Source organism: Cnephaeus nilssonii, assembly GCF_951640355.1.
Source record: "Cnephaeus nilssonii genome assembly, chromosome: 17".
Taxonomy (NCBI): Eukaryota; Metazoa; Chordata; class Mammalia; order Chiroptera; family Vespertilionidae; genus Cnephaeus; species Cnephaeus nilssonii.
Genome location: NC_137088.1, coordinates 45,974,940 through 45,994,675, shown reverse-complemented (window position 1 = coordinate 45,994,675; position 19,736 = coordinate 45,974,940). Strand labels below are relative to the sequence as shown.

Below are 19,736 nucleotides of genomic sequence, written 5' to 3'. Positions count from 1 at the left end.
AGAGGAGGCGGGACTGGGCGTCTGCTGTGTGCCCATAAGCTGTTCTCGGAAGAAGAGTCTCTCAGTGGCACTTCCACCTTCAAATGACAGAGTTTGCTCTCAAAATGCGACGGCTGCGGACTCCCTTCGGACTCGAGGGCATCGTTCTGAAGCCAGCAGCCCCTGAGCCCATCTGAGGGATCGAAGGAAGAGTCCGCGCAGCAGGCGGCCTGGATGCTGGTCCTTATGCTGCCGCTGCCATAGCTTTGTAACTTTGGGCAAGTCACCTGCCCAGCTCTGGGCCTCAGCCATCGCAGCTGTCAAGTGACAGTAACTTTTTTTTTTAAAATATATTTTATTGACTTTTTACAGAGAGGAAGGGAGAGGGAGAGAGAGTCAGAAACGTCGATGAGAGAGAAACATCAACCAGCTGCCTCCTGCACACCCCGTACTGGGGATGTGCCCGCAACCAAGGTACATGCCCTTGACCGGAATCGAACCTGGGACCCTTGAGTCCGCAGGCCGACGCTCTCTCCACTGAGCCAAACCGGTTAGGGCATGACAGTAACGTTTGACTTCCTTCCCACGGCCAGCGGCAAGTGGGTGGAAAGCTGTGGAGGTGCCAGGAACCTCCTGCGGGTCCCTAAGCCACTGTTGTCTGTTCCTGGCAGAGAGCATCATCCACAGTGACCCAGAGTTTAGCCTGAAGGATAATTATTTCATGAGCCAGAATGAGCGTTACGAAGCCGGCGTTAAGAAGAAATTCCACCTCCAGATGCTAGCACAGCGCCTGGGCTGGTCGGAAGGCAGTCGTGAATCACGTTACGCTTTCAGGTGCTCACTCCACGGGCAGCCCCAGCCGAGAGGGATTCACCTGGGGTCACCCAGAGCCCCAGCCCCAGGAACTAGCTTCCCCAACAACGGCGGTTCTTCTTGGGAAAGCAGGACGCGAGGTGCCCCTTCCCTCCTGCACCTGCTCAGGTGAGGGCCCCTGGGCCCCTGTCTCAAGCACAGTGTCTCTCCCCCCACAGGGCCGTCACTGGAGACCTGGCCTTAGGGTTACACCACATCTTCTCAAAATCCCTCCAGAGCCTGGGCTCAGAGGAGCAGATCGCCAAGTGGGCCCCGCTCTGCAACCAGTTCCGGATCATCGCCACATACGCCCAGACAGAGCTGGGACACGGTGAGCCAGGGCCTGGCGTGGAGGGCCCGGTTCCAGGGCCCGTTCACGGCTCAGTCATCACAGATGTGCAGACTGACAAGGAAAGTGAGCTTTGTGATCAGATCCTGCCCAAATCTTACAGCCGGTGGCAGGCAAGGGTCTGGGCGAGGGGGTGGTGCCCTCTTCTGATTTATACAAACAATGTCCAAGCTCACGGCGTGGCAAGCTGTTCTTCCCGGAAATGTCAGCAACCATCCTTGTCATGGGCTGGCCGCGTGTCCCCCACACAGCCCGGGGGGAAGGAAAGCAATGCCTATAAGCACAGCTGGGAGGTACCCCCAGTTGTACCGAGCTGGTGCCCGGACACTGCTCCGCAGGTGAGATTCCCACCCTGGCCCGAGTCTAACTCACCTCCTTGACTCCCAGGGACGTATCTTCAGGGACTGGAGACGGAAGCCACCTACGATGCAGACACCCAGGAGTTTGTGATGCACAGCCCCACATTAACTGCCACCAAGTGGTGGCCGGGTGACCGTGAGTACCCATCCATCGCCCAGCCCCATCTGTCCCCAAGGAGAACAAAGCTGGATGGCGGAAGAGCACTAACCTTGATGCCCATCCGACCTCAGATTGATTTCCTGCTCTAGGCTAGTGGCCTTGGGCAAGTCAGTTCACCTCTTGGAGCCTCAGGTTCTTACTCTGTAAAATGGGGGGGCGGGGGGGGCGGGCGGGGAGTTGAAGATTTCATCCGTGAGTGGCTGAGAGGCCCCAAGGGCACTTGAAGTAACTAAGGAAGTCGACCCAACCTTTGGGGGCTGAGGCCAAAGCCCCTCCCACAGGCACACACGTGTGCATGCACGGAACACACACTTGGCTTAGTCCCAGCGCTCCCCACAATCCCAGTGCCTCTCATCTCCCAAAGTTTGCTGCCAGCTGGAGGGCACAGGCTGGGATTAACAGCCCTCAGTGTCCCTGCTCCAGACCCACCAGCAGCGCCAATCAGGCCGCGGCACCTCCCATGGCCGCCAGGTGGCGTCCGCGCTTCCCTGAGGCTCCGTGATGGGCCCCGAGAAGCGGTCTCCCCAAGGCCCTCTGCCTCCTGTTTGAGAATACACTTCCAAGGACACATCCGTGGCAGCTGGGGACCCATTAGTGAACGCTTATACGGAAAAATACATACACAACGAATTGAGGAGTTCAACCAAAGCAGAAAGAGAAACACGGAGGTGAGAGACTAGCAGAGAGGGAGACAAGAGAGGCTACAGAAATCAGAGGGACATAGGGACATGAAAGCAATGAGAGAGAGAGAGAGAGAGAGAGAGAGAGAGAGAGAGAGAGAGAGAGAGGGGGGGGGAGGGGAGGGGAGGGGAGGGGAGGGGAGGGGAGGGGAGGGGAGAGGAGAGGAGAGGAGAGGAGAGGAGAGGAGAGGAGAGAGGAGACGAAGATGGAGAGACAGAGAAAGAAAGACTGCTGTCACAACTGCAGAGAAAAGTAACTAGCCTTTGAAATCAGGCAGAGTTCAAATCCCAGCTCTGCCTTCTCCAGGTCAATATTACCTTGAGGGGTCACTCAGCTCTATTTGACTCAGTTTCCTTCTCTGGAAAATGGGACTCTTCACCTGCCTTGTCAGAACTGGAAAGCACCAGCACAGGGTCTGGCACCACCCGGGTTTTGATAAATGATAATTAACTGTATTTATTATAATTAGGTTGATGGCAAAGTCATTTTTGTAATTTTTTTTTTTTCAGAGAGGAAGGGAGAGGGACAGAGAGATAGAAACATCAATGATGAGAGAGAATTGATTGGCTGCCCCCTGCACACCCCATACTGGGGATTGAGCCTGCAACCAGGGCATGTGCCTTGACCGGGAATCGAACCATGACCTCCTGGTTCATAGGTCGACACTCAAACCACTGAGCCACACCAGCAGAGCCAGAGTCATTAGCAGGTTTTCGAGGACAGAAAAGAACAAAAAGCTTGTTCACAGTGCCTTTAGCGGGCCCCCCTCCCTGTGATCAGCGACTTTACAAAGGGGCCCTTCAGCCAGGTGGGGACAGCGGTGAGCACACATCCCTGTGCGTCTGGCCTATGCTCTTGCCGCGCATCCTCACATACATACCCCTGTCTCCTTGACCCCAAAGAAAATGACTCAAGGGCACACCCTTCAGGCAGAAGACTGTCGTAGAACGAAATTTTAATAGATGCCAAGCTTCCCCAGATTGCTCCATTTGGACTGTCTTCATTAAAATCATTAGCCTTTGTCAGCGTTTGACTTTGGAAGCGGGAGAACCCAAAGGGCGTGGGTAGCTTGGTCCCCTCGATGTCCCCATCAGCCTCCTGAGCCTCCTTGTCCCATGGGGGTCCTGCCTACATAATTGTAGTGTGCTTGCTACACAAACCTGACATTGCCACACCAGCCCCTATGCCTCCAGCCACCAAATGGCTCTCCTACCCAGTGTATTCTAGAATCAGACACACATTAAAGCTCTTTGCATGGTTCCAGTCATATCCAACAAGTCGGGGCCCTGTGAGTTGAGGGGAACCTGAATGAGCATCCCTTTGTGTCCTGCATGCTACCTCCTCTCTGCCTAGTCCCCCCTAAGCCTATCCAGTCCTCAAGCTTCTGAGCCCGCTGTTCCCTCTGCCTTCACACCCTCTCCCGTGTGACTCCACTGGAAAACGCTCTCTCGCCCTCAGGGCTCCTCGTGGTCCTCCCCTGTCCCACATCCTTGGAGGCAGATCAAACCAACCCCATCCGGCCTCAGAAAGTGCCCTGCCCTTCCCCGTGCCACCCCACTGGCCCTCCTAACACATAGCCTCACACACCCGGGGTCACACTTGGCCTCTCGTCTCTCTGCCCTCAGTGGGACGATCAGCCACCCACGCCCTGGTCCTGGCCCAGCTGATCTGCTCGGGAGTCCGGCAGGGCATGCATGCCTTCATTGTGCCCATCCGGAGCCTCCAGGACCACAGCCTCCTGCCAGGTAAGCCATGCTGCTCCCTCCAGGACCCCAGCCAGAAGGAGGCCCCCCACCAGCACTCCCTGCAGAGGGCTTCAGAAGTCCCTGGGAAAAGCCGGATTGGTCACTCTGGGGCAGGGAGGAGTCTAGCTGGACAGACCTGATGCTAACTAGCTGGATGATCTAGAGATGCAGCATCTATCTGACTCCAGCTTGGTCACCTGCAAAACAGGTGTAACCACCCAGTGCACAGGCTGCTGTGAGGCTCAGGAGTGTGTGTGTGTGTGTGTGTGTGTGTGTGTGTGTGTGTGTGTGTGTGGTCCCTGGCATAGAGCAAACACTCAATGGACCCACGTTCCCAACTCCACCTCCTCCTAGGAGTCACTGCTGGAGATATCGGGCCCAAGATGGACTTTGAGTACATAGACAATGGCTTCCTGCAACTGGACCACGTGCGGATCCCCAGGGAAAACATGCTGAGTCGCTTTGCACAGGTAGGGGCCTGGGGAGTCTGCCGGCCCGCACTGCCTGGAGAGGGGATGGTGGTCCCCCGCAGGTGGCTGCTGGCTCTGGGCCTCCTCCATAGAGCCGAGTTTGGGGCATTTCTCCCCCAGAGAGGCGCTGGTGTCCCACAGACCTGGGTAAAACCCCGGCTTAGGAGCTGTGTAATTTGGGGCAAGTCTCTTGGCCTCTCTGAGCCTCAGAGTTCTCGTGGGTAAATGCTCACCTCGTTAGATGGCAGATGGATGGCGAGGCTATCTGAAGAGAAGAGGGATGGGGCGGAGGATGCCATGCATATGTACCTACAGTGAGGCCTGGACACAACCAATCACTGAACAGACACCAGCCAAGTGCTGGAGCAAGCTCTAGAGGTCCACAATTGGCCAGGCATTACCTGTAGCTATGGCCTCTGGGAAGGCCCAGGGTGTCCCAGGAGAGGAGCTGTGAACCGGGGCACTTGAGGCAGATGTTTCACTTCTAACAAGCAGCGTAGTCACATGAGCACATCTGGGCTGATGGCGGGCTATGTCTGCTCTGGGTAAGTGGTTCGAGGACTGTGGTGTCCACCGGGCACGGGGGACCCCGGTTCTGGGTGTAGGCAGGCAGGGAGCCTTGGCTCAGACCCAGCACCTGTCCTTGGTCTACCAGGTCCTGCCAGATGGCACCTACGTCAAGCTCGGAACAGCACAGAGCAACTACCTCTCCATGGTGGTGGTGCGGGTGAGCCTGCTGTTGGACGAGATCAACCCGCTGCTGGAGAAGGCTTGCATCATCGCCATCCGCTACTCAGTCATCCGCCGCCAATCCCGGCTCCGGCCCAGGCAAGGGAGGGCAACTCAGTCCCACGGTGCCCTAGCAAGGTCCCCTCTGCCCGAGCCCGTGCTGAGAGCAGGCACTACCCCTCAACACACACATCCACCCGGGCCTGGCCCATCTGGCCACATCTGCGGGGTCTCTACCTGTTCCCCTAACTCCACTGATCAGCTGGCCCGGCCTGTGTCTGTCGGTGTCTGTCCTCATCGGGCCGTGTGAGCGTCTGTCTGTCTGTCTGTCTGTCTGTCTGTCTGTCTGTCTGTCTGAGTCCAACTAGGTCCTGCACAGCTGTGTCTGGTCAGCCGGTTGCCAGCTGCAGGTGACTGGCTCCTAAGTTGGTTCTGTCAGGGGGTGAGTAATCGTGTCTGGCAAAGCCCACCGGCCACATCAGACTCCACAGGCTGAAGTGGGTTCTGTCTGGCTGTGAATGTCAACTTCTGACTGGTCTGTCCAAGCTTGGATACGTTTTGTTGTACATGGATGTCTGTGCTAGGCTGACAATTTCCTCCACTCCATGCACCAAATAGCAAAGGCTGAGTGTGCCCTCTGTTTTAACGTGTACGTGTACCCAAGTGCACAGGCATGCACACACACATGCACACAAACACACACACACAGTTGTCAGATTCAGCAAATAAAAATACAGGTCTACTAGTTAAATTTTAATTTCAGGTAAATCACTTTTTAGAATCAATATGTCCCAAATGGACACTCCCAGGATGTAGCAAGTGCAGCCTGGGCATGTGGTGCCGCAGGTTGAGAGGCTACAGCTGGGCACAGGGCAGAGCCGAGCACAGAGGGCAGAGCCAGGTCTAAGGCAGAGCCAGGCCTAGGGCAGAGCCGGGCACAGAGGGCAGAGCCGGGCACAGGGCACAGAGCCGGGCACAGAGGGCAGAGCCAGGTCTAAGGCAGAGCCAGGCCTAGGGCAGAGCCTGGCACAGAGTGCAGAGCCGGGCACAGAGGGCAGAGCTGGGCACAGGGCAGAGCCACGCACAGAGGGCAGAACTGGGCACAGAAGAACTGACTGAATTCGTGGTGCTGAGGGACAGGCTTCACCCTGGCAGTTCTCATCCCCACCCGGCTAAGTCCTCTGCCCGCTCTGGGTCTGCTTTCCCGCTTGTAGAGACTGGACCTTGGAGCAGCCAGTCTGAGTCTGATGGTGTCCCATGCAATGGGCTCAAGGGTCCAGGAGTCCAGTGCAAAATGGACTGCGGGTCGGATGCCCGGCAGGCCTGCGGGCCACCTGTCAGTGATGGGAGCTAGGCTAGCTGTCCCACCTGTTGGTCCCTCACGCCCTCATCTGTAAGCGGGCACGACAGGAAGGGGCTTTCAGGGTGGTGCTGAGGATGAAACGCAGTCAGTCGTGTCCGGCCCTTGGCCCTGGGTCCTTTCCTCTGGCAAACCCAAGGCTCCCTCGCCAGCCTGGGCCTCCATGCTGGGCGGAAGGTGTCTGCTCTGGAGAACAGAGCGCTGGGCAGGGGCTGCTGTGATGTCCTGGCCAGAGCCCGGTTGTCTAGTTGCAGAATGTCCCGCGGGTGGTTAGAATAGTGCATCCATCCCAGCTGAGGGGCTGTGCGTAGAGAAGAGACTCCAGGTTTCCCCCCATCAGCCGTGGGAGGCTTCTCACTGCCACGCCTTTCAGGAACAGCCCACACGCTGGCCTCCGTCTCGGGCCCCGAGGACGCAGCACTGGACAAGGCAGGCGCAGTCCCTCTCTGGCGACTCCATCGGGCCGAGTTTACAGCCTCAGAGTTAGTAATTCGGTGCAACGCTTTTCCCAGCGCCCAGCAAGTGCAGCTGGGTTGTGAAAGGTCAAGGTTCAGATCATCAGGAGTACAGGGCCACAGCCCTCACCCCAAATCCTTGGGACCACGTGTGTTAGAATGCAGACCTTCCCAGATGTTAGCAGGATGTGCTGTCATTTTGTAAACCTCGCCCACAAGGGGCAGCACCCGTAACCCATAGGCAAATGACCGTCTTTCTGCAGTGACATGAGTGGTTATTCATGTTAGGTGGAATTTTAAAAGGGTATTACTAGCCTCATGTCATTCTGGGTCAAGTTTTATTTACTTATTTTTTTTTATTAAGGTATTATATGTGTACATATCTTACCATTGCCCCCCGCACTCCACTCCCATACATGCCCTCACCCACCCCCCGAGTTTTGTGTCCATTGGTTATGCTTACATGTATGCATACAAGTCCTTCGGTTGATCTCTTATCTCCCCCACCTCTCCCTAACCTTCCCGCTGTAATTTGACATTCTGTTTGATGCTTTATTATCTCTGTATCTATCTTTTTGTTCAACAGTTTATAATTTTCTTTATTATCCATAAATGAGTGAGATCATGTGGTATTTTTCTTTCATTGACTGGCTTATTTCACTTGGCATAATGTTCTCCAATTCCATCCAGGTTGCTGCAAATGGGAAGAATTCCTTCTTTTTTATGGCAACATAGTATTCCATTGTATAGATGTACCATAGTTTTCTGATCCAGTCATCTGCTGACTGGCACCTAGGCTGTTTCCAAATCTTAGCTATTGTAAATTGTGCTGCTGTGAACATAGGGGTGCATATATTTTTTCTTATTGGTGTTTCCAGTTTCTTAGGATATATTCCTAGGAGTGGGATCACTGGGCCAAATGGGAGTTCCATTTTCAGTTTTCTGAGGAAACTCCATACTGTTCTCCACAGTGGCTGCACCAGTCTGCATTCCCACCAGCAGTGCACGAGGGTTCCTTTTTCTCCGCATCCTCGCCAACACTCGTCGTTTGTTGATTTGTTGATGATAGCCATTCTAACAGGTGTGAGATGGTACCGCATTGTTGTTTTGATTTGCATCTCTTGGATAATTAGTGACTTTGAGCATATTTTCATGTGTCTCTTGGCCTTCCTTCTGTCTTCTTTTGAAAAGATTCTATTTAGGTCCGTTGCCCATTTTTTTATTGGATCATTTATCTTCCTTTTATTAAGTTTTATAAGCTGCCTGTAGATGTTGGAGATTAAACCTTTATCAGTGATAACATTTGCAAATATGTTCTGCCATACAGTGGGATTTCTTATTGTTTTGTTGATAGTTCCTTTTGCTGTAAAAAAGCTTTTTATTTTTATGTAGTCCCATTTGTTTATTTTCTCTTTAGCTTCCATTGCCCTAGGGGCAGTATCAGTGAAGAAGTTCTTTCGGCATATGTCTGAGATTTTGCTAGCTGTGGATTCCTCTAGTATTTTTATGGTTTCCCATCTTATGTTTAAGTCCTGTATCCATTTTGAGTTTATTTTTGTGTATGGTGTAAGCTGGTGATCTAGTTTCATTTTTTTGCATGTATCTGTCCAATTTTCCCAACACCATTTATTGAAAATACTGTCTTGACTCCATTGTATGTTCATGCCTCCTTTATCAAATATTAATTGAGCATAGTGGTTTGGGTCAATTTCTGGGTTCTCTATTCTATTCCATTGATCTATATATGTCTGTTCTTGTGCCAGTACCATGCTGTTTTGAGAACTGTGGCTTTGTAATACAGCTTGAAATCTGGTATTGAGATCCCTCCTACTTTATTCTTCTTTCTCAGGATTGCTGTGGCTATTCGGAGTCTTTTTTTATTCCAGATGAATTTTTGGAGAGTTCTTTCTAGGTCTGTAAAATATGCTGTTCGTATTTTAATGGGGAGTGCATTGAATCTATAGATTGCTTTGGGTAGTATGGACATTTTAATGATGTTGATTCTACCAATCCATGAACATGGTATGTTCTTCCATCTGTTTATGTCTTCCTCTATCTCTTTTTTCAGTGTCCTGTAGTTTTCTGCGTATAGGTCTTTTACCTCCTTAGTTAAGTTTATTCCTAGGTATCTTAATTTTTTTTGCTGCAATGGTAAATGGGATTGCTTTTTTAGTCTCTCTTTAAGTTCACTATTGGTGTATAGAAAAGCCAAAGATTTCTTGATGTTAATTTTGTATCCTGCTACATTGCCGAATTCATTTATTAAGTCTACTAGTTTTTTGATGGAGTCTTTCAGGTTTTTTATGTACAATATCATGTCATCTGCAAATAAGGACAGCTTTACTTCTTCTTTTCCAATTTGGATGCCTTTTATTTCTTCTTCTTGTCTAATTGCAATGGCTAATACTTCCAATACTATGTCAAACAGGAGTGGTGAGAGTGGGCATCCCTGTCTTGTTCCTGTTCTTAGGGGAAATGGTTTCAGTTTTTGCCCATTGAGTATGATGTTTGCTGTGGGTTTATCATATGTAGCTTTTATTATGTTTAGGTATGATCCTTCTATTCCCACCTTGTTGAGAGTTTTTATCAAGAAAGGGTGTTGGATTTTGTCAAATGCTTTTTCTGCATCAATTGATATGACTATGTGATTTTTATCTCTGTTTGTTTATGTGATGTATCACGTTTATTGATTTGCGGATATTGTACCATCCTTGCATTCCCAGTATAAATCCCACTTGGTCATGGTGTATGATCTTTCTGATGTACTGCTGGAGTGATTTGCTAGAATTTTGTTGAGGATTTTGGCATCTATGTTCATGAGGGATATTGGCCTGTAATTCTCTTTCATTGTGTTGTCTTTATCTGGTTTTGGTATTAGGGTGATGCTGGCTTCATAGAAGGAGCTTGGAAGTGTGCCTTCCTCTTGAATTTTTTGGAATAGTCTGAGGAGGATAGGTTTCAGTTCTTCCTTGAATGTTTGGTAAAACTCTCCTGTGAAGCCGTCTGGCCCTGGGCTTTTGTTTGCCAGAAGTTTTTTGATGACTGCTTCAATTTCTTCCATAGTTATTGGCCTATTGAGCTGTTTAGATTCTCCCTGATTGAGTTTTGGAAGGTTATATTTTTCTAGGAATATGTTCATTTCCTCCAGGTTGTCCAGTTTGTTGGAATAGAGTTGTTCGTAGTATTTTGAAACAATCCTTTGTATTTCAGTGGGGTCTGTTGTTATTTCATCTCTTTCATTTCTGATTTTGTTTATTTGGGTTCTCTCTCTTTGCTTCTTGGTGAGCCTGGCTAGAGGTTCATCAATCTTGTTTATCCTTACAAAGAACCAGCTCTTGGTTTTGTTGATCTTTTGTATTGTTTCTTTGGTCTCTATGTCGTTTATCTCCGCTCTGATCTTTATTATTTCCTTCCTTCTGCTTACACTGGGCTTTTCTTGTTGCTCTCTTTCTAACTCTTTGAGTTGTAGGGTTAGGTAATTTATTACCATTGTTTCTTGTTTTTTTGAGGTAGGCTTGTAGAGTTATGAACTTCCCTCTCAAGACTGCTTTTGCTGTGTCCCATAGATTTTGGATTGTTGTGTTTTCATTGTCATTTGTTGCCATGATGTTTTTTATTTCTTCCTTGATCTCTCTGGTAACCCAGTCATTGTTTAATAGCATGCTGTTTAGTCTCCATGTGTTTGATTTCTTTGGATTGTTTTTATTGTAGTTGATTTCCAGTTTTATGCCATTGTGATCTGAGAAGATGCTTGATATGATTTCTATCTTCTTGAATTTGGAGAGACTTTGCCTATGTCCCAACATATGGTCTATCTTTGAAAATGAACCATGTGTACTTGAGAAGAATGTATATTCTGTGGCTTTGGGATGAAATGTTCTGAAGATGTCAATTAATTCCATCTGGTCTAGTGAGTCATTTAGGATTGATGTTTCTTTGCTGATTTTTTGTTTAGAGGATTTGTCCAATGGTGATAGTGGGGTACTAAAGTCTCCAACTATGATTGTATTGCTGTCAATCTTTCCCTTGATATCCTCCAAGAGATTTTTTATGTATTTGGGTGCTCCTGTATTGGGTGCGTATATGTTTAACAGAGTTATTTCTTCTTGTTGGATTGCTCCCTTTAGTATTATGAAGTGGCCTTCATTATCTCTTGTTATGTCCTTCACTTTGACATAAAAGTGATATGTCAGATATAAGTATTGCTACCCCAGCTTTTTTTTTGTTTTGTTTTCATTCGCCTGGAAAACCTTTTTCCATCCCTTCACCCTCAGTCTGTGTCCGTCTTTTTTTCTGAGGTGGATTTCTTGAAGACAGCAGATATATGGGTCTTGTTTTCTTATCCACTCTGTTACCCTATGTCTTTTGATTGGGGCATTTAATCCATTTACATTTAAAGTTATTATTGATAGGTACTTATTTGTGGCCATTTTTATTCTATACCCCTGTGTTCCTTCTTCGCTTCCTATTTCTTTTTCTTTTTTTTTTTACAACAGACCCTTTAGCATTTCTTGCATTGATGGTTTGGTGGTGATAAATTCCCTTAGTTCTTTTTGTCTGTGAAGCTCCTGATTTCACCTTCAATTTTGATTAATAGCCTTGTTGAGTACAGTATTCTTGGATTGAGACCCTTCCTTTGCATGACTTTGTATATTTCATTCCATTCCCTTCTGGCCTGATGAGTTTCTGTTGAGAAATCAGTTGCTAGTCTGATGGGGGTTCCTTTGTATGTAACTTTCTGTCTCTCTCTGGCTGCTTTTAAGATTCTTACTTTGTCGTTGGTGTTTGCCAATTTAATTATAATGTGCCTTGGCGTCGGTCTTCTGGGATTCATTTTGCTTGGGAATCTGTGAGCTTCTTGGATTTGTGTGGGTTTTTTCTTCCCTATATCAGGTAAGTTTTCTGTCATTACTTCTTCAAACAGGTTTTCTATTCCTTGCTCAGTTTCCTTTTCTTCTGGAACCCGGGTCAAGTTTTATAGTGAGATATAAAACGCCCTTTTTAAGGCTTTGTGGCAGTGGGGCTATGGGAAGGTGAATGTAACTCGCACAGTCTTCTAACCCTCCCACGTTTCTTGCCCCCAGCGACCCGGAGGCCAAAGTCCTGGACTACCAGACGCAGCAGCACAAGCTCTTTCCCCAGCTGGCCACGGCCTATGCATTCCACTTCATGGGGACCAGCCTCCAGGAATTCTTCCAAGAGTCCTACAGCGCCATTCTGGACAGAGACTTCAGCCTGCTGCCTGAGGTACCTGCTGTCGGCTGGTGGGCAGAGCCAGGAGGGGGCTGAAACGTCTCCGCCCGCCCTCCCTCCCCGGGGCCCTTCCACTTGCTCCTTCCCCAGCCTTCCAGCATCCCATCGCACCCAGGGGGAACTGCATCCCGACAAGGAAATCCACCCCAGATGGCCCCCCAAAAGCCCAAAGAATGTTAGAGGCAATAATCACACCTAGTATACAGAACACATGCACAATCCCTGATGCACATTTAAACCCCAAAAGCTCTGAAAAGCAAGAGTGTTGACAGCTCATTTGGTGGCACGGTTTGACCCGAACTGGGCGGATTTACCCCTTGAGTGTGATATGCTTTACAGCAGAAACATTAATGTGTGTGATCACTAAGGCTGCCTGGACTCCTCGTAGGGGTTTTATATATAATCAACCTTAAATGGCTGCTTTAGCTTTCTAAAATTCAAAATATGGTTCTGATTCTAAGACATCTGGCCCCCAGGGTGTCGGATAAAGGGCTGTGGACTCGCATGTACTGTGAGCTCAGCCTGTGCTGGCCTGTGCTTTATGAGCATTTAAAAGCATCATTGACCCTTACCTGCCCAGCAGGCACCGTTCACGCCCCGTTTACAGGTGAGGAAAGTGAAGTGCAGGCAGGTTACGGAACACAAACTTCCTCCCAAGGACTTGAAAGGAGTTTTTTGTTTGTTTTTTTGTTTTGTTTTTTATTGTCTAAAGTTTTACATATGTCTCCTTTTTCCCCAATTGACCCCACGCACACACACCCAGCCATTCCCACTCTGGGCAAGCCCCCACCGCCCCAGTGTCTGTGTCCATTGGTTACGCTAATGTGCATGCATACAAGTCCTTTGGTTGCTCTCTAACCATCCCCCTCCACTGCCATTTGTCTCTGGATCTATTCTTGTTCATCAAATTATGTTGATCATTATATCCCACATATGAGTGAGATCATATGATATTTATCTTTCTCCGACTGGCTTATTTTGCTTAGCATAATGCTCTCCAGTTCCATCCATGCTGTTGCAAATGGTAAAAGTTCCTTCTTTTTTATAGCGGCACAGTATTCCATTGTGTAGATGTACCACAGTTTTTTAATCCACTCACCTGCTGATGGGCACTTAGGCTGTTTCCAAATCTTAGCTATTGTAAATTGTGCTGCTATGAACATAGGGGTGCATATATCCTTTCTGATTGGTGTTTCTGGTTTCTTGGGATATATTCCTAGAAGTGGGACCACTGGGTCAAATGGGAGTTTCATTTTTAACTTTTTGAGGAAACTCCATACTGTCCTCCACAGTGGCTGCACCAGTCTGCATTCCCACCAGCAGTACACGAGGGTTCCTTTTTCTCCGCATCCTCGCCAGCACTTGTCGTTTGTTGATTTGTTGATGATAGCCATTCTGACAGGTGTGAGATGGTGTCTTGTTGTTTTGATTTGCATCTCTCAGATGATTAGTGACTTTGAGCATGTTTTCGTATGTGTCTCGGCCTTCTGTATGTCCTCTTTCGAAAAGGGTCTATTTAGATCCTTTGCCCATTCTTTATTGAATCATTTATCTTCCTTTTGTTAAGTTGTACGAGTTCTCTGTAAATTTTGGAAATTAAACCCTTATCGGAAATATCGTTGGCAAATATGTTCTCCCATACAGCGGGCTTTCTTGTTTTGTTGATGGTTTCTTTTGCTGTGCAGAAGCTTTTTATTTTGATGTAGTCCCATTTGTTTATTTTCTCCTTAGTCTCCATTGCCCTAAGAGCTGTGTCTGTAAAGATATTGCTACAACATATGTCTGCTATTTTACTGCCTATGGAGTCTTGTAGGATTTTTATGGTTTCCCGTCTTACATTTAAGTCCTTTAGCCATTTTGAGGGTTTTTTTGTGGATGGTGTAAGTTGGTGATCTAGTTTCATTTTTTTTGCATGTATCTGACCAAATTTCCCAGCACCATTTATTGAAGAGACTGTCTTGACTCCACTGTATGCTCTTACCTACTTTGTCAAATATTAATTGAGCATACTGGCTTGGGTTGATTTCTGGGTTCTCTGTTCTGTTCCATTGGTCTATATGTCTGTCCTTGTGCCAGTACCAGGCAGTTTTGAGAACCGTGGTAATATAGCTTGATATCTAGTATTGTGATCCCTCTTTCTCAGGATTGATGTGGCTAGTTGGGGTCTTTTTTTATTCCAGATAAATTTTTGTAGAATTTGTTCTAGATCTTTGAAATATGCTGTTGGCATTTTAATGGGGATTGCATTGAATCTGTAATTGCTTTGGGTAGTATGAACATTTTAATGATGTTGATTCTAACAATCCATGATCATGGTATATTCATCCATTTGTTTATGTCTTCCTCTATCTCTTTTTTCAATGCCCTGTAGTTTTCTGAGTACAGGTCTTTTATGTCCTTAGTTAACTTTATTCCTGGGTATCTTAATATTTTTGGTGCAATGGTAACTGGGATTTTTGTTGTTGTTGTTGTTTCTCTTTCTATGAGTTCATTATTGGTGTATAAAAAGGCCATAGATTTCTGGGTGTTAATTTTGTATCCTGCTATATCGCCAAATTTATTTATTAGGTATAGTAGTTTTTTTGATGGAGTCTTTGGGGTTTTCTACGTATAGTATCATGTCATCTGTGAATAAGGACAGTTTTACTTCTTCTTTTCCAATTTGGATGCCTTTTATTTCTTCTTCTTGTCTGATCGCTATGACTAGCACTTCCAGTACTATATCGATCAGGAGTGGTGAAAGTGGGCATCCCTGTCTTGTTCCTATTCTTAGGGGAAATAAGTTTAGATTTTGCCCATTGAGTATGATGTTGGCTATTGGTTTGTCATATAAGGCTTTTATTATGTTGAGGTATGATCCTCTATTCCCACTTTGCTGAGAGTTTTCATCAAGAAAGGGTGTTGGATTTTGTCAAATGCTTTTTCTGCATCAATTAATATTGTTATGTGATTTTTGTCTCTCAATTTGTTTATGTGATATATCACATTTATTGATTTGCGGATATTGTACCATCCTTGCATCCCCAGAATAAATCCCACTTGGTCATGGTGTATAATCTTTCTAATGTAATGCTGAATCTGATTTGCTAGAATTTTGTTGAGGATTTTAGCATCTGTGTTCATCAAGGATATTGGCCTGTAGTTCTTTTTTTTGTGGTGTCTTTATCTGGTTTTGGTATTAGGGTGATGCTGGCTTCATAGAAAGAGCTTGGAAGTGTTCCTTCCTCTTGAATTTTCTGGACTAGTCTGAGGAGGATAGGTTTTAGTTCTTCTTTGAGCGCTTGGTAAAACTCCCTGTAAAGTCGTCTGGACCAGGGCTTTGGTTTGCTGGAAGATTTTTTTTTATCACTGCTTCAATTTCTTCAGTAGTTATAGGCCTATTCAGGTTTTTTTATTCTTCCTGATTGAGTTTTGGGAGCTTGTATTTTTCTAAGAATATGTCCATTTTGTCTAGGTTGTCCATTTTATTGGAATAGAGTTGTTCATAGTATTTTTCATAATCATTTGTATTTGTGTGGGATTGGTTGTTACTTCACCTCTTTCATTTCTGATTTTGTTTATTTGTGTCCTCTCTCTTTGCTTCTTGGTGAGTCTGCCTAGAGGTTCATCAATCTTGTTTATCCTTTCAAAGAACCAGCTCTTGGTTTTGTTGATTTTTTTTTTTTGTCTCTGTCATTTATTTCTGCTCTGATCTTTATTATTTCCTTTCTTCTGCTTACACTGGGCTTTTCTTGTTGCTTTCTTTCTAACTCTTTGTGTTGTTGGGTTAGATCAGTGGTCGGCAAACTCATTAGTCAACAGAGCCAAATATCAACAGTACAACAATTAAAATTTCTTTTGAGAGACGAAAATCGACTTCTGCGCATGGGCCACGAAGTTTCAATCGCACTGTACGTGTGCGCCCGCATGTGGTATTTTGTGGAAGAGCCACACTCAAGGGGCCAAAGAGCCACATGTGGCTCGCGAGCCGCAGTTTGCCGACCACTGGGTTAGATAATTTATTACCATTTTTTCTTGTTTTTTGAGGTAGGCCTGTAAGCTATGAACTTCCCTCTCAAGACTGTTTTCACTGTGTCCCATAGATTTTGGATTGTTGTGTTTTCATTGTCATTTGTTGCCATGATGCTTTTTATTTCTTCTTTGATCTCTTTGGTAACCCAGTCATTCTTTAATAGCATGCTATTTAGCCTCCAGATGTTTGATTTTTTTATTGTTCTTATTGTAGTTGATTTTTAATTTTATGCCATTGTGATGAGAAGATGCTTGATATGATTTCTATCTTCTTGAATTTGAAGAGACTTTACCTGTGTCCCAATATGTGGTCTATCTTTGAAAATGACCCATGTGTACTTGAGAAGAATGTATATTCTGTGGCTTTGTGAAATGTTCTGAAGATGTCAATTAATTCCATCTGATCTAGTGAGTCATTTAGGATTGATGTTTCTTTGCTGATTTTTTGTTTAGAGGATTTGTCCAGTGGTGTTAGTGGGGTATTAAAGTCCCTTCTATGACTGTATTGCTGTCAATCTCTCCCTTGATATTCTCCAGAAGTTTTTTTATGTATTTGGGTGCTCCTGTATTGGGTGCATATATGTTTACCAGAGTTATATCTTCTTGTTGAATTGCTCCCTTTAGTATTATGAAGTGGCCTTCCTTATCTATTGTTATGGCCTTCACTTTGAGGTCTAATTTGTCAGATATAAGTATTGCTACCCCAGCTTTTTTTTTCATTTCCATTCACCTGAAAAACCTTTTTCCATCCCTTCACCACCAGTCTGAGTTAGTCCTTTGTTCTGAGGTGGGTTTCCTGTAGACAGCAGATATATGGGTCATGTTTTCTTATCTCTCAGCTACCCTATGTCTTTCGATTGGGGCATTTAATCCATTTACATTTAAAGTTATTGATAGGTACTTGTTTGTCGCTATTTTTATTCTTTATGCCTGTGTTCCTTCTTCCCTTCCTATTTCTTCTTTTTATAGCAGACCCTTTAGCATTTCTTGCATTGCTGGTTTGGTGGTAATAAACTCTCTTAATCCTTTTTTGTCTGTAAAGCTGATTTCACCCTCAACTTTGATTGATAGCCTTGCTGGGTACAGTATGCTTGGATTCAGACCCTTGCTTTGCATGACTTTGTATATTTCATTCCATTCCCTTCTGGCCTGATGTATTTCTGTTGAGAAATCAGTTAATAGTCTGATGGCAGATCCCTTGTAGGTAACTTTCTGTCTCTATCTCTCTCTGGCAGCCTTTAAGATTCTTACTTTGTCTTTGGTGTTTGCCAATTTAATTATAATATGTCTTGGTGTCGGTCTTTTGGGGTTCATCTTGTTTGGGACTCTGAGCTTCTTGAATTTGTGTGAGTTTTTTCTTCCCTATATCAGGGAAGTTTTCTGTCATTACTTCTTCAAACAGGTTTTCTATTCCTTGCTCAGTTTCCTCTCCTTCTGGCACCTCTATTATGCAGATGTTATTTTGTTTTGTGTTGTCCCAAAGTTCCCTTAGGCTCTCCTCCTGTTTTTTAAGTTGTTTTTTTCTAGATGCTGCTCTGCTTGGGTATTTTTTCCCACCTTGTCTTCTAGCTCACTGATGCGGTCCTTTATTTCTTCTAGTTAGAGGAGTTTTTAAGAACAAAAAACTCAAGCCAGGTCAGTGACTGGCAGCCTGTCCCATAACCCAGGACAGTGGATCCTGGTGGACTTCTTTCCTCACAGGCCAGCTGTCCAAGACCTCTGCTTGCCAGCAGAGCCCTAACTCCTGGAAGATAGGAGCCCCCTCCAGGAGGCACCCTGCCCCGAGACCCTGGCAACCTGGAAGACTCTGGCCTGGAGGGCTTTCCTCATTTCTTGCTATCCTTACTAACTGTAATGCTGCCTCATTGTGTGCCCATGGGCAAGTCACATAACTTCTCTGAATCTCAGCCTTCTGGTTCATAGAGTTGTGAGCTGAGGAACAGTTCCTACCTCAGCACGCAGCAGTGCTCGGTGCGTGGGGAGCATGGGTGTTGACTGGAGGGCTCCCTACACCACCTGACCCCTTTCCTGTTCTTGCAGCTTCACGCCCTGAGCTCAGGTCTAAAGGCCATGGTATCGGACTTCTGCACCCAGGGGGCCGAGGTGTGTCGCAGGGCCTGTGGCGGACACGGCTACTCAAAGCTGAGTGGCCTGCCATCGCTGGTCAGCAGAGTGACAGCCTCCTGCACCTACGAGGGTGAGAACACCGTGCTCTACCTGCAGGTGGCCAGGTAAGGCTGCGGCTGCTCGGGTGGGAGCATCATCGGATGTCCACGCGGGCAGCAGACTTTGGGGAGTGCCGTTTGGGGACTGTCCAGCTCCCACAATATGTCTCCAACCATCCGCTCCCCCCAGACTCACCACAGCCCCCAGCTGGACCCTGTCCCCATCACCTGGACGATAGCATCAGTCTCCTCACTGACGCTTCCGCCCACTGCAGTCCGTCCCCACGGGCCGCCAGAGGCATCTTCTCAAAGCCCAGAGAAGATCGCTTCTTTCCCTCGCATAACAGTCTTCAGTGGCTCCCGCACTGTGGCCTCCAAGGTCTCCAGCATGGCCCCTGCCCCCTCCATCCTGCTCTTGCAGCTCCTGCCTCCGCTCACTCTGCCAGCCATACATTTCTGCTTCACCGCGGGCCTTCCCCTAAATCTCTCTGCCCCCAGTTTATTGTACAGCCGGCTCCCTCTCATCCTCCCAGTCTGAGTCCTCCTGGCCCCTGCATCACCCCCCTTCCCTCCCCTCCCACACTGTCCTGTCTCCTTGAAGCAGTAATCACAGCCGGAAAGTGTCTCTGGGTCTGTGACCGGGAGCTCGTCCCCAGGCTCAGCGCAGGCCCTGCACACGGCAGGCTCCACGCGCAGAGGCAGGAAGGAATGGCTGGGCCGGCCCCTCCCTCTCTGGCCAGGGGGTCTCGGGCCTCCTGGCTGACAAGGCCTTTGCAGGGTCATCTAGTCCCAGGTGACTAAACAAGGCAAGTACTTCTCCGTGCAGGAAGGGCTTACTGGCAAATAGGCTATACAATATTTCTTGGAATTTTTAATATGTAATATTTATTGGGGTTTTTCCCAAATTACCAAGAGTACATCGTGTATTAGAACTCTGGGCCTCACACTGGGCCAGGCACTTTGAGGCAAGTATCGCCATCCCCATCTAGACTCGGACACACTGAGGCCGGGAGGTGAAGTACCTGCTAAGGCGTCACCTCGGTCTCATGGAGCTGCAGGGAACCCAGGTGGTCTGAGCCCAGAGCTGTAAGCCCTGGATTATCACAAGGAAGAGGCTAAGAGTCACCTGTAATCTTCCCACTCATGTTAGCATTCTTACACCTATCCT

At 47.3% G+C, this 19,736-nt stretch overlaps 1 protein-coding gene across 1 annotated transcript in view; it reads left to right on the top strand.

The window, feature by feature from the left end:
• The window catches only part of ACOX2 (acyl-CoA oxidase 2), a 40,610-nt gene that overhangs the window by 2,991 nt on the left and 17,883 nt on the right, over positions 1–19,736 (top strand). Inside the window, exons 3-10 of the mRNA XM_079794559.1 lie at positions 651–813; positions 1,011–1,162; positions 1,568–1,675; positions 4,006–4,125; positions 4,480–4,595; positions 5,251–5,423; positions 12,224–12,386; positions 18,444–18,634. Of these exons, the coding sequence (XP_079650685.1) occupies positions 651–813; positions 1,011–1,162; positions 1,568–1,675; positions 4,006–4,125; positions 4,480–4,595; positions 5,251–5,423; positions 12,224–12,386; positions 18,444–18,634 (1,186 nt within the window). The remainder of the gene's footprint in view (positions 1–650; positions 814–1,010; positions 1,163–1,567; positions 1,676–4,005; positions 4,126–4,479; positions 4,596–5,250; positions 5,424–12,223; positions 12,387–18,443; positions 18,635–19,736) is intronic.